At 32.9% G+C, this 15,108-nt stretch overlaps 1 protein-coding gene across 2 annotated transcripts in view; it reads left to right on the top strand.

Annotated features, from left to right (window-relative positions):
• The window catches only part of SI (sucrase-isomaltase), an 87,962-nt gene that overhangs the window by 53,864 nt on the left and 18,990 nt on the right, over positions 1-15,108 (top strand). For both annotated transcript variants that reach the window (XM_038583278.1, XM_038583279.1), the window contains exons 34-37: positions 1,260-1,322; positions 7,559-7,675; positions 11,665-11,752; positions 12,655-12,793. In XM_038583278.1, coding sequence (XP_038439206.1) covers positions 1,260-1,322; positions 7,559-7,675; positions 11,665-11,752; positions 12,655-12,793 — 407 coding nt within the window. The remainder of the gene's footprint in view (positions 1-1,259; positions 1,323-7,558; positions 7,676-11,664; positions 11,753-12,654; positions 12,794-15,108) is intronic.

The raw sequence follows: 15,108 nt of genomic DNA, 5'->3' as shown, positions 1-15,108 counted from the left end.
ATATTGTATGAATGCCGATTTCTTGGTTTTAATAATTGTAGAGAGGTTATAAATATGTTAACATTAGTAGAAACAATGAAGGAAATAGAACTCTAGTTACAATTTTTGTAGCTTTCTGTAAGTCTGAAAATATTTCAAAACGAAAAGTTAAAAATAAAATAGAAAACATCATACAATAAACTTAATGAGGAATCATAACATTTAAGAAACATGCAAGTATAGGGCATGGCATGTTGGCCACAGAAAGGGTTGTTTTTTTTCTTCCTATTTTCTTCCCATTCAATATATCTGTACATTTTTCTCAGTTTTCTGTCTTCTGTTCCATTCCTTTAGAGTACTATACTACATCAGCAACTAATGCTTTGTAGGTAATTAGTCCTTCGGAATTATCTAGATTTTTTTCTATATGGAACTATCTAACTTTTACTTCACAGATTCAAATTCTCAGAGCTTTTAGCATGATTGAATGTGGGTTCAAGTTGTGTGTTTGTGGTTGAGGTAGCAGAACACATTGGTAGGCATGGAAACAGAGATGAAGGTAGGGAGGGTGAGAGAGAGGAGTATTTAGTACTAATTGTGAAAACTAAGAAAATATTTGCCTCAGCATGGCATTATCCAACTCAAATTTCAATTCCTTTTAAATAAAAATATATTTATTATTTTTAGATTTTAATACTGGAATAATTATAGAAACGGTTTTATTATAGAAACAGTTTTAGGGATCCCTGGGTGGCGCAGCGGTTTAGCGCCTGCCTCTGGCCCAGGGCGCGATCCTGGAAACCCGGGATCGAATCCCACGTCAGGCTCCCGGTGCATGGAGCCTGCTTCTCCCTCTGCCTATGTCTCTGCCTCTCTCTCTCTCTCTCTCTCTGTGTGTGACTATCATGAATAATAAAAATTAAAAAAAAAAAGAAACAGTTTTAATATACCACATTAAATTAAATTTAGTATATGCCTTCATATTAGTTCTTGACTAGAACTTTTGGTTACATGCATTGGTTTTAAAGTAACTACTACAAAGATTGGGATTCTATTTCCTATTTGTGATGTTAAAGAGGAAATTAATCTGGAAATGGGAATAGTTTGCAAATGATACATTTACCAAAACACAAACTGAAAAAAACAATTGAAGGAATTACTGACCTGGGCATCTTTGGTATAATAATATGCTTCCAAAACTCTATTATACTTTATTTACAACATAGTCATATCGTGCTGAATTTATTTTCAACTATTTTCCCATTTTTCTTTCTCTGTAGGTTTGGCCAGATTTGCCCAATATAACAATAGATGAGAGTCTAACTGAAGATGAAGCTGTGAATGTAAGTTTTACAATGATCAACTACAATTCAGCGCTTGGACTTAACGATCACTTTGACCAATAATTCAATTTGAATATTTTCTTTAAAAAAAAGTAGATTACTTACTTTTAAATGATCTATACCAGGCCATATTTAAATTGTATGGTATTTCTATTCTTAATTTTTGGAGGAATATCCATGCTGTTTTCCTAAGTGGCTGCACCACTTTGCATTCCCTTGTGCACTTCCAACAGTGCACAGGATTCCAATTTCTCCATAGCCTTTCCAAAACTTATTGTGTTTGTTTTTTGGATAATAGCCCATGATAATAGGTGTGAAGTGATATCTCATTGTGGTTTTGCATTTCCTTGATTATAAGTGAATTTGGGTATTTTTTCATCTACCTGTTGGCCATTTGCATGTGTTCTTTAGAGAAATGTCTATTCAAGTCTTTGCCCATAATTTAACAGGTTATTAGCATTCTTTTCTTTCTTTCTTCTGATTTGATTCTAGCTTCTTGGCGTGGTTAGGTAGTGTGGGGCGGAGTGCGGGAGGGAGGGGGGGGGGGGGAGGGGAGGGGGGGGGAGGGAGAGGAAGGAGGAGAGAGAAGAGGAAGGAAGGAAGAAGGAAGCAAGGAATGAAGGAGGGAGGGAGGAGGGAGGGATGGGAGGTGAGGGAGGGAGGGAGGTAGAGGGAGAGGGAGGTTTTATTTCTTCTTCTTTCTTTTTATTCTTTCTTTTTCTTTTCTTCTCTCTTTATTTCTCTTTACTTTTTTTATATTTCCTCCTTTTCTTCTTTCTTTCTTTCTTTCTTTCTTTCTTTTCTTTCTTTCTTTTATTCTTTCTTTCTTTCTTTCTTTCTTCTTTCTTTCTCTTTTCTTTCTTTCTTCTTCTTCTTCATTTCTTTCTTTTTTATTTATTTTCTTTCTTCTTCTCCTATTGAGTGTAGGACTTTCTTATATAATTTGGAGATTCACACTTTATCTGATATATGGTGTTTAAATATTTTATCTTGCTCTGTAGGTTGCCTTTCACTTTGTTGTTTGTTTCCTTTGTTGTGCAGAAGTTTTTTGTTTGATGTAGTCACCTGTTTACTTTTGCTTTTGTTGCCTGTGTTTTGGTGTCATATGGGTAAAATATTTGCCAAGACCAATGTCATGAAGCTTTTCCCCTTTGTTTTCTCCTGAAAGTTTTTCAGTTTCATGTGTTACATGTCTTTACTCCATTTTGAACTGATTTTTATGTATGATGTGAGATAAGGGCCCAGTTTCATTCTTCTGCACCATTTTTTGAAGAGACTATCCTTTCTCCATTGTGTATTTTTGGAATTCTTGTCAATCAATTGACTATATATGTATGGATTGATTTCTGTGCTCTCTATTCTCTGCCACTAATCTATATATCTATTTTTATGCTGGTATTATATTAATTACTGTGGCTTTGAAGTATATTTTGAAATCAAGGTATGTGATGCCTCCAGCTTTGTTCTACTTTCTCAAGATGATTTTGGCTATTCAGGGTTTTTGTAGTTCCATAAATTGCAGAATTGTTTTTATATTTCTATAAAAGATGCCATTGGAATTTTGATAGAGGTTGCTTTGAATCTACAGATTGCTTTGGGTAGTACAGAAATTTTTCATAATATTAATTCTTCTAATCCATTAACTTAGACTACCTTTCTATATGTTTGAGTCTTTTTCATTATCTTTAAGCAGTGTTTTGTAGTTTTCAGTGTACAAGTCTCCCACCTCCTTGCTTTTATTCATAAGTATTATTTGTGTTGCTGTTGTAAATTGGATTATATTTTCCTAATTTACTTTTTTGATAGTTCATGTTGGTGTATAAACATGCTACTGATTTTTGCATGTTGGTTTTACTTTCTACAACTTTAATTTAATAATTCTAACTGTGTGTGAGAGAGAGAAAAAACTCCATTTTTTTCTGAATAAGTATGATATTAGCTGGGGGTGTTTACTGAATGATCTTTATTATGTTGAGGTATTTCCTTCTTTTCCTAATTTTTTAAGAGTTTTTATCATGAAAGGGTGTTGAATTTTTTCAAGTACCTTTTTCTGCAATACTTTTTCAGATGATCATGTGATTTTTATAGTCATTCTGTTAATGTGGTATGTCACATTAATTGATTTTCATATGTTGAACAATCCTTGCATTGAACAAATTCTGCTTGTTCATGTGTATGAACTTTTTAATATGCTGCTGAATATGGTTCTCTAGTATTTTGTTGAGGATGTTTGCATTTGTAGTCATAAGGGGTATTATTCTGTAGTTTTTCTTTTTCTTGTGATATCTTTGACTTTTGTATGAGAGTTATGCTGGCCTTTTCAAATGGGTTTGGAAGCATTCTAACCGTTTCAGTTTTGGGGGGATAAATTTGGAAGGATTGGCATTAATTCTTCCTTATGTGTTTAGTACAATTTCCAATGTAATCATTTGGTCCTGGGCTCTTCTTTAGGAGGTTTTTGATTACTGATTCAATCTCCTTACAAAGAATTGGTCTTTTTAGGTATCTATTTCATCACGATTCGGTTTTATTAGGTTTTATGATTCTAGGAATTTATCCATTTCTTCTAAGTTATTCAGTTTGCTGGTGTTTAATTATTCATACTAGCCTCTCATAGTTTTTTTTTATAGGCAGAAAGTGAAGAAATGTGAAAAAAAGATACTCTAGACAAATGGCAACCAAAAGAGAGCAAGGGTGGATATACTCATATCAGAAAAAAATAGATTTTAAGTGAAAAACTGTCACAGGAGATGAATAGGGACATGATGAATGACAATAGGTTCAATTCATCAAGAAGACAGAACAATTGTGAATATATAGGCACTCAACATCTGAGCACTTAAATATATGTAACAAACATTGACAGAACTGAAGGAGAAGTACACAGTGGTACAATAATAGTAGGATACTTTAATACGTCTTCAATAATGGATGGAACAAGCAGACAGAAAATCAGGAGTCTAAGGGTGCCTGAGTGGCTCAGTCTGTTAAGCATCTGCCTTTGGCTCAGGTCATGATCCTGAGGTTCTAGGAGTGAGCCTACATTAGGCTCCTTGCTTGGCATGGAACCTCCTTTCCCCTCTCCCTCTGCCACCGATTCCCTTGCTTGTGCTCTCTATCTCACTCTGTCAAGTAAATAAATAAAATCTTTAAAAAAGAGAGAGAGAGAAAGAGAGAAAGTGGACTTAAACAACAGTATAGAGCATATGGACTTAATAGACATTTACAGGACATTCTACCTAAGAGCTGCAGAACATTTTACCTAAGAACACATGCAATATTTTCCAGGATATATCACATATTAGATTGCAAAGTAAGACTGGTTTTAAGTCTTAAATTTAAGAATGGTCAAATTATACCAAGTATGTTTTCTGACCACAATGGAATGAAGCTGAAATCAATATCCAAAGGAAAATTGGAAAATTCACAAATATGCAGAAATTGAAGAGCGCACTTTTGAACAGCCAGTGAGAAAAGAAATTGAAAGGGAAATTATAAAATTTGTTAAGACAAACAAAATTGAATATCCCACACACCAAAAGTTATAAGATGTGGCAAGAGGGAAGTTTATAATAATAAATACCCACAGTAAAGAACATATCAAATAAACAACCTAACTATACACCTCCAGGAACTCTGAGAAGAGCAAACTAAACCCTAAACTAACAGAAAAAAGGAAATGATAAAAATTAGTCCAAAAATAAATGAAAGAAAAAATATCAAGACAATAGAACAAAATCAGTGAAACTTCATAGTTGGCAGTCAATAGTTTAGGTCAGTTACTGTAATCAGTAAGTCATACAGGTCCATGTGTGAAAAATTAGAAAGAAATACTTACTTAAAACTTACTAAATTGTTTCTAGAGTTGAGCCAAAGGATTACTGAACAATGTTATTTGGGAAAAATAGGGTTTTATCTCAACTGCAGTTCTACCCATTACTCTTGTGTAATATTAGCACAAGAGTAATGGAGAGGAAGGCATGGCTTCTTCATATAAATTTGGAAGACCCCTTCAATTTACAGTGGTTTATGTAGAATCCCTTGGGATACTCTAACAGAGAAGGTATAGAGAATCTTGGATCATATGTATTTGACGAAAGTTTTGGATATAATTAATGATTTGTATTAAAGGAATAAAACAGCCACCTAAGTGAATAAAGCAAATAGAAAAATGCATGAATTGTGGAAAGAGGACAACAATAGAAGTTAAACAAAACATGGTTTTATGTTTTGTACTTATTTTTTATTATAATTTAGAGGAGAAATTACAATCTAGCAGAGAAAATATTTGTTGATTATAAACCCATTGAGCCTCTTTCCTTATGAATAAAGTAATTATCAAGCAAAATGATATATTGAAGTATATCATTATATCGGCTCTAAAGTATCTATGACATGTGTTTTTCTTTATTAGTTTCAGAGGTAGAACTTAGTGATTCATCAGTTGCATATAACACATTTTCTTTGTGTGTTCATCTGTCAATGGACATCTGGGCTCTTTCTATATTTTGACTATTGTGGATATTGCTGCTACAAATGTTGGGGTACGTGTACCCATTCGAATCACTATGTTTGTATCCTTTGGATAAATATTTAGTAGTGCAGCCGCTGAGCTATCCTCTGATAACTTTATTTTTAATTTTTAAGGAACCTCCATACTGTTTTCCAAAGCGCTGTACCAGTTTGCATTCCCACCAACAGTGTAAGAGAGCTCCCCTTTTTCTGCATCCTTGCCAACATCTGTCATTTTCTAATTATTCATTTTAGTCATTCTGACTGGGGTGAGGTGGAATCTCATTGTGATTTTGATTTGTATTTCCCTGATGCCAAATAACATCGAGCATTTTTGATGTGTCTGTTGACCATTTGTATGTCTTCTTTAGAGAAATGTCTGTTCATATATTCTGCTCATCTCTTGACTGAATTTTTTGTTTATTGGGAGTTGAGTTTATAAGTTCTTTATAGATTTTGGATACTAGCCCTTTATCTGATAAGACATTTGCAAATATCTTCTCTCATCTCATTGGTTGCCTTTTAGTTTTGTTGAGCATTTCCTTTGCTGTGCAAAAGCTTTTTATCTGGATGAAGTCCCAATAGTTCATTTTTGCTCTTATTTCTCTTGCCTTTGTAGATGTGTCTAGCAAGAAGTTACTGTAGCTGAGGTCAGAGAGGTTGTTCTCTGTGCTCTCCTCTAGGATTTTGATGGTTTCCTGTCTCACATTTAGGTCTTTCATCCATTTTAAGTTTCCTTATGTGTGGTGTAAGAAGTGGTTCAGTTTCATTTTTCTGCATGTGACTGTCCAATTATCCCAACACTGTTTGTTGAAGAGACTTTTTCCCCCCATTGGATATTTTTTTCCTGTTTTGCCAAAGATTAGTTGACCATTGAGTTGGGAGTTCATTTCTGGATTCTCTGTTTTGTTCCATCGATCTATGTGTCTGTTTTTGTGCAGGTACCATATGTTTTGTAAATCCCTATATTCCTTACCCTTTGCATTATCTCTATGCATAATGCCTTTCCATATTTTATTCATTCAGAACACTATTCTGGCAGTTACTACATAGACTTTAGTGTGACAGGAAAGCATGCAGATGATACCATGTTTTCCAGGCAATTGATTTACTTACAGAAGGTCAATCCTCTGCTAGCACATAAACTTTGACCTTAGCATTTATATAGGTAGGCTGACAAGCAAGGAATTTTCTTGGTAGAGAAAGAAGTAAATAATCTCTTCTCTGCTGATGTGGGAAAGGTTAGATGTGAGAAAGAAAGACAAATGGTTGAGTTGGTTTTAAAGCAATATATTGGTCCTGGAAGAGCAGAAAGCCGGGTAAACAATTTTTTTAAATCAAATAAACAGGCTAAACCAGGCCTTTTCATTTCCTATCATGCTCCACAAAAGTAAATCTGCAGTATAAGGCTCTAAGGATACCAAGAAAAAAATTCCCTAAAACTCTAAGAAGCACTGAAAATATATTTCTGTGTGTTGTGTTGTGAACTTTTTTTAAAAACAATCCATAAGGATTCCAAGCTTTCTCCCTTCTCTCTCCATGTATATCTCTCTCTTTTCATTCTTTATTGTTTTTGGTTATAGAAAAATTATATGCATTCATGAAATTAAAGTTAGGATCAGGTTGCCTTCATTATCACCTGCACACAGCTTGTGAATTTGATAGATAAATGTCTGACTTACACATGCATGATGTCTCTTCTGACTTTCTACATCTTTTTACAGGCTTCCAGAGCTCATGTAGCTTTTCCAGACTTTTTCAGGAATTCCACAGCAGAGTGGTGGGCAACAGAAATTATAGATTTCTACAATAACCAGATGAAGTTTGATGGCTTGTGGATTGTAAGTAAACTTTGAACAATTTATATTTTACGTTATGTTGTTTTATTTCTTATGCAGTGATTATGCAAAAATTCTTATTAGATTCTAATAATGGCAACAAAGTATTTTTTGTGAGAATACTAATTTTTCCATAGAAAGAAAAAGCATTTCAATATGCAAAGGACTGTAAAATACAGTGTTAACAATTCATTTTATATATACAGATGCTATTTCTTGAATATTTTCAACCTCACCGAGGAACCAAAATATCTTTCTAATTATTCATAAATGCTTATAAACATTTATTTTTCTTTTATTTAATGTAGAAATAAATCTTTCACAACTGTCAGTCATTGGTACAAGAAATCATAATCTCTTACAAATGTAGTAAATTATCTTTCAATCTCCTAATTTTATTTTTTATTTTTTTAAAAATTTTAAAATATTTAATTTATTTATTCATGAGGGACAGAGAACAGCACAAGCCCCTGCAACACCATGTCTACTGACCATAGAGTCCTGCAAAGCTTCAGTTCTTTTTCTTCTTCTTCTTCTTCTTTTTTTTTTCCAAAGCTTCAGTTCTAATGTAAATAGCATCAGGTCTCTTTTAACAAGCAAATCAAAGCACACATAATTAAAACTCACCACACACTGGTCAAGGTCCAAACACTCCCCATTGCAGACAAAGATAAACTCTGCAAAGGAGTGACCTGAGGGATAGAGCATCCATAACACACTAGAGACACTTCCTGAAGTGTCAGGCCCTGGATATTATATGACTTCTTCTTCATAAATTCATTACTCTCAGAAGCAGGAAACATAGCAGGCTGTCATAATACACAGAAGAGGACAGAAACCCAGACAAAATGCCAAGATGAAGAAATTCATCCCAAAAGAAATAATAAGAAAGGATCATGGCCAGGGATCTAATCAAAACACATATGTCATATGTCTGATCCAGATTTTAAAGCAGCAATCATAAGGATACTAACTGGGCTTGAGAAAAACATATAAGACATCAGGAACACCCATATCTCAGAGATAAAAGAGCTTAAAACCAATCAGGCTGAAATGAAAAAATTCAATAAGTGAGATTCAAACTGATGGATGTAATGACCACAAGATGGAAAAAGCAAAGGAATGAAATTTATATAGAAGATAAAATGATGAAAAATAATGAAGCTGACAAGAAGAGAGAAAGAAAAATATTAGATCATGAAAGTAGACTTAGGGAACTCAGTGATTCTGTGATGAGTAATAACATTTGTATCATATGAGTCCTAGAAAAAGAGAAAAGGGGGGCAGTTATATTTGAGGGGTTTATAGCTGAAATCGTTTTTAATCTGTGAAGGAAACAGACTTCCAAATCCAGGAATCAACAAAAGCTGGCCAACACCAAGACATAATATAGTAAAATTTGCAAAATGCATCAATCAGGAAAGAATCTTGAAAGAAGCAAAGGGGGGAAAAGTTCTTAACCTACAAGGGAAATCAAATAAGGTTTGCAGTAGATCTATCCACAGAAACTAGACAAGCCAGTGGAGAGTGGCAGGGTATATTCATCATGCTGAATGGGAAAAATCTGCAGTCAAGTATACTCTATACAGCAAGACTGTCATTCAGAATAGAAGGAGAGATAGTTTCCCAGACAAGCAAAAATTAGAGGAGTTCATGTTCACTAAACCATCTCTGCAAGAAATATTAAAGGGGACTCTGTGAATGGGAAAGACCAAAAGCAACAAAGACTAGAATGAAACAGAGAATATATCCAGAAACAATGACAGGATTATCTTGATTCCCAAACCAAAGACCTTACTAAAAGAAAAATTACAGACCGATATCCTTGATGAACATGGATGCAAAAATTCTCAACAACATATTAGGAAATTGGATCCAATAGTATATTAAAAAAAAATCATTCACCATGATCAAGTGGGATTTATTCCTGTGTTGCAAGGTTGGCTCTGTATTCACAAATCAATCAATGTGATACACCACGTTAATAAAAGAAAGGATAAGAACCATATGATCCTCCCAGTAGATGCAGATAAAGCATTTGACAAAGTACAACATCCATGCTTGTTAAAAACCCTCAACAAACTAGGGATAAAGGGAACATACCTCAAAGTCATGAAGACCATATAAGGAAAACTCATAGCCAATAACACCCTTAATGGGCAAACTGACAGTGTTACCTCTAAGGTGGGGAAGAAGACAGGGATATCCACTCTCACCATTGTTATTTAACATAATACTGGAAGTCTTAGCCTCAGCAATTTGAAAACAAAGAGAAATAAAAGACATCCAAATTGGCAAGGAGGAAGCCAAACCTTTTATCCTTTGCAGACAACATGATACTCTATGTATAAAGCCTGAAACATTCCACCAAAAAACTTCTAGAACTCATACATGAATTCAGTAAAGTCACAGGACACAAAATCAATGAACAGAAATCTGTTGCATTTCTGTGCACCAATAATGAAGCAGCACAAAGAGAAATCAAGGAATAGATCCCATTTATAATTGCACCAAAAACCATAAGCTACCTAACCAAATAGGTAAAAAATCTATACTCTGAAATTTATAAAACACTTATGAAAGAAACTGAAGAGGACACAAAGAAATGGAAAAAAAAATCTACGCTCATGGACTAGAAAAACAAACATTGTTAAAATGCCTATACTATCCAAAGCAATCTACAGTTTTAATGCAATCCCTATCAAAATGCCACCAACATTTTTCACAGAGCTAGAACAAACAATCCTAAAATTTGTATGGAACCACAAATGCCCTAAATAACCATAGCATTCTTGAAAAAGAAAAGCAAAGCTGGTTGCATCACAATTCTGAACTTCAAGCTGTATTACAAAGCTATAGTCATCAAGACAGTGTGGTACTGGCACAGAAACAGACACGTAGATCAATGGAACAGAATAGAGAACTCAAAAATAGCCCCTTAACTGTATGGTCAACTAAACTTTGGCAAAGCAAGAAAGAATACCCAATGAAAAACAAGCAGTTTCTTCAATAAAGAAAACTGGACCACTTTCTTACGCCATACACAAAAAATAAACTCCAAATGGATGAAAGACCTAAATGTGAGGCAGGAAACCATCAGAATTCTAGAGGACAACACAGACAACTGTTTGACATAGCAGCTTCTTATTAGAAACGTCTGTGGAGGCGAGTCCTATGAATTTTTGAAACTTCATCAAGATAAAAAGGTTCTGAACAGCAAAGTAAACAATCAACGAAACTAAAAGGCGACCTATGGAATGGGAGAAGATATTTGCAAATGACATTATCAGTTAAAGGGCTAGTATCCAAAATCTATAAAGAACTTATTGAAACTCAACACCCAAAATGCAAAGAACGCAGACAAGAAATGGGAAGAAGACATGAACGTTTTTCCAAAGAAGAAATCCAGATGACTAACAGACACATGAAAAGATGCTCAATGTCACTGGGCATCAGGGAAATACAAATCAAAACTAGGGTTGCTGGAGGGGAGGTGGGCAGAGGGATGGTTTAACTGGGTGATGAGCATTGGGTATTGTATGTAAGCGATGAATCACTAAATTCTACACTTAATAAATAAAAATAAAACAAATAGTTTTCTGAATGTAAACTATATTTTATGGTTTTAAGAAACCATAGATTATTGCTTTATTTAAAAAAACAATTGATAGAAGGCTCTGGGGCAGGAATGGAGAGAAGAGCATAGGAGAAGATACACCATTATAATTTAATTTAATGTTTATAAAGCATAGAAACTGCACTTTTTACTTTATATTTATAAAGTAGGGCATTTTATGTGTTTCAAAAGGAGTCATGAAATGCAAAAAACACATAAACTAAGTCTTAATTATTATTGATATGCTTTGTATTTTGTCCTTTACAATAGTAAATGTGCCATTACTCAAATATACTCCTTTATTAGCTATCTGAAGCAGTTCCTTTGAGAATACATTTTCTAAATTCTTTTTGTTCACTTTTCTCTTTTTTTTAAGGATATGAATGAACCATCAAGTTTTGTACATGGAACAGTTTCTAATCAATGCAGGAACACAGAGTTAAATTATCCACCTTATCTCCCAGGTACAATATTGTTGCTATTCCTTTGATGTTATTGGTATTTATTAATCAGGTTTATATACCTTATGATGTAGTGAATAGGATTCACATTCCTAATTCCCACTACCCTTTTACACATTGAACCATACCTCGAACGGTTACCAAAACCATTTAACACTTTTTGGGAAGAAAAATCAAGAAATATGTCTTATTTATATAAACACATTTCTAAGAATGCTTAAAACTGTTGCTTTGATTTTCTTAAAATCTACCCAGATTTGAAAATTCTCAATATTCCTTAAGATTAAAGAACCTTTTATAAAGTTTTCTTTTAAAATTTCTTTCCATTAAGAAAAATTGAAAGAATACTGACATTTCTTTGATTGTCCCTGACCCAGGAAAGAGGGGTCTAGTCACTCAGCATTCATCCTGATACTCTATATTCATAAACTGTTGACACCTAAAGTGACTGCAAAGCTCTGAAAACATGCATCTTTAGCCGAAAAAAAAGTGGATCAAAAAATAATGTTGTTATAGATTTTGCTCAGTTCTTAACCCCGGGGCTTTATGTTACCAAATGGATTTTTAACAAAAGTCTTTCTAATCAGTATGTCTCATATGAGTACACAAATTATAGTACACATTTAAGAGTGCCCCTATTTTTCAGGTTTTTATTTATTCATGTTAATTAGTAACATTTTCATTGCTGAGTACAGTAAAGTTTTTCACATATTTTTCAGTCACAGTTGTATCTGCCATTTTTGTTCACTTTAATTAGCAAAGGCAAAGTGTTCAAATGGTTAAGAAATCAATATTATTTTAAATAATGATTGATGTTTTACCAAAAGAATATATAGGTATGATTTACACATTTGAATAGAGGGTACTTCATAATATATTAATATTTTTCCATTGATTTTCCCCAGAACTCACAAAAAGAACTAGTGGATTACATTTCAGAACTATGTGTATGGAAACCGAGCAGATTCTTAGTGATGGATCATCTGTTTTGCATTACAATGTTCACAATCTATATGGATGGTCACAAATGAAACCTAGTTATGAGTAAGCAATGTTCATATTATCCTTTTTTACTGTTATCTTTTAGATATTACATATTAGATTTAATACCTAAATTAGTTTTAAGAGTTTTTCCCTGCTGACCTATCTGATAACACTTTACTTTCCAATGTTCTCTGTAACTTACTTGGTCCTTTATGGCACTTAGAATTATTGTATTTCTCTCTCTCTCTCCCTCTGTCTCTCTACCTCTTTCATTTATCATTGTGTATCATTTATCATTGTTTTAAATTTCATCCTATTCCAAAAGCAATTCTTGTATCATTTATCATTATTTTAAATTTCATCCCATTCCAAAAGCAATCCTGAATAATGTTATTTTGTTTCTCCCTAGCTCATAGTAGCATAGAGATTATAATAATAGGCCTTCAAAATATAGCTGTGAATGAATAAATGAGTAAATAATATATGATTAGTTAATAATATGTAATTATTTTAATATATGTATTTTATATATTTTTATTTTTATTTATATATTATTTTTTATTGGAGTTCAATTTGCCAACATATAGCATAACACCCAGTGCTCATCCCATCAAGTGCCCCCCTCAGTTTTATATATATTTACATATACATATCACTTCTATATAAGTATTATTTTAATTTAATATATGATCTTATATTTATATTTATAACAATTAATATAGTATTAATAAATAATAAAATAATACAGTCCATTAATTAAGGCATTAGAGCTTGGTTAAATCTGTTATTTAAATCCATTATTACCAAATTAAAATATGTGTAAGTGAACTTGACTTAATGTCCACAATAAACAAATTTTTATGTGAGGCCAGTGATAATGGAACACAAACCATTCTTTGACTATCAAGTCTTTATTACCACTGTCCAATAAGATTTTTTGCAATGATAGAAGTATTTTCTGATTCTGTGTTGTCCAGTATGGTATGTACTAGCCATATAAGGTTATTGAACAATATGGCTAGTGTGACTCAGAATTTTTATTTTATTTTATTTTTTTAAGATTTTATTTATTCATATATTTGAGAGAGAGAGAGAGAGTGTGAGAGAAAGAGTGCAAGCAGGGGGAGAGGCAGTAGGAGAGTGAGAGTGAGAATCTAAGAGAGACTATGTGCTGAGCTTGGAGACTCACATGAAACTTGATCTCACGACCCTATCATGACTTTTTCTGAAATCAAAAGTTGGACACTTAACCAACTGAGCACTCAGGCATCCCCAGAAATGGAATTTTAAATTTTATTTAATTGTAATAAATTTAAACTCAAATTAAATAGTTCCATGTGGCTAGTGGGCACCTTGTCACACAGTGCAATATGTGTCACTGGCTCTTAACTACACAGTATAATCAACCACTAGAGATTTTTAATAAATGTATTGATTTACTTGGTCTGTACTATAGCCTAAGATCTGAATTTTAAAAAATTTCCCAGGTAGTGCCAGTGAGCATCTAGGGTTGAAAACCACACACACACAAATAATAAATAAAATAAAAATAAAATAAAATAAAAAAGAAAACCACAGCTCTAGTATATGATTGAAGTTGGTAAAAGAATGAAAAGCATTTTGGAGTAAAGGGTATAGGTAATATTTCCTCAGTTAGTGAAACATGCTTATCTCATTTCTAGCACCAAACTTTTTCAACCTATAAGAGGTGAATTATTTAAAGATGTTATTATGTGAATGAATGACCACAGATTTGCTCACCAAATTCCAATGTAAGGACACTAAAATCATATAGAAAGACTAGGAAATGTCATTTTTAAGAGTAAGCAAATTGGTCTTCAACAATTTTTTTTTTATTGGGATAAATGTTTAATTAAATTTACCCTACTGGAATATAATTTTGAAGTATAATTATCCTCACTTTTTTATCCTCAGCTAACCTCATTTTATCATAGAAATATAGGTGCTAAAAAAGAATAAAAATACTGAAAATTGATTGATAATCTTTTTGGCAAAACTTATGCATTTTGGGATGAAACTGTAGTTTAAGGAAAATTGAAAAAATATTTCTCAACTGAGGTAGTAAATTGTACTGGAACACATTTCATGGTTCCTAACACACTGTAGGATGCTTAGTAAATTTAAGGAAATGTAGGTAAATTTCTAAATAATTGACATACAAAGATATTTAGTGATATTTAGGGATATTTAAAGTACATTTTACTCTTAAATAACAAACATTATGAGGAGATCAGTACAGTCTTCCGAAGAACAGTTTTTAATTTAAGTCATAATACATTTCTTTAATAGTGTTGATTTTGTTCCCATTCATAAAATTTTCAGTAAAGGTGTCAACCACATTTGTTATTTAAATT

This window comes from Canis lupus, chromosome 34 (assembly GCF_011100685.1).
Source record: "Canis lupus familiaris isolate Mischka breed German Shepherd chromosome 34, alternate assembly UU_Cfam_GSD_1.0, whole genome shotgun sequence".
NCBI classification, from domain to species: Eukaryota; Metazoa; Chordata; class Mammalia; order Carnivora; family Canidae; genus Canis; species Canis lupus.
The sequence above is the reverse complement of the archived record's forward strand: the minus strand, read 5'-3'. Positions and strand labels throughout refer to the sequence as shown.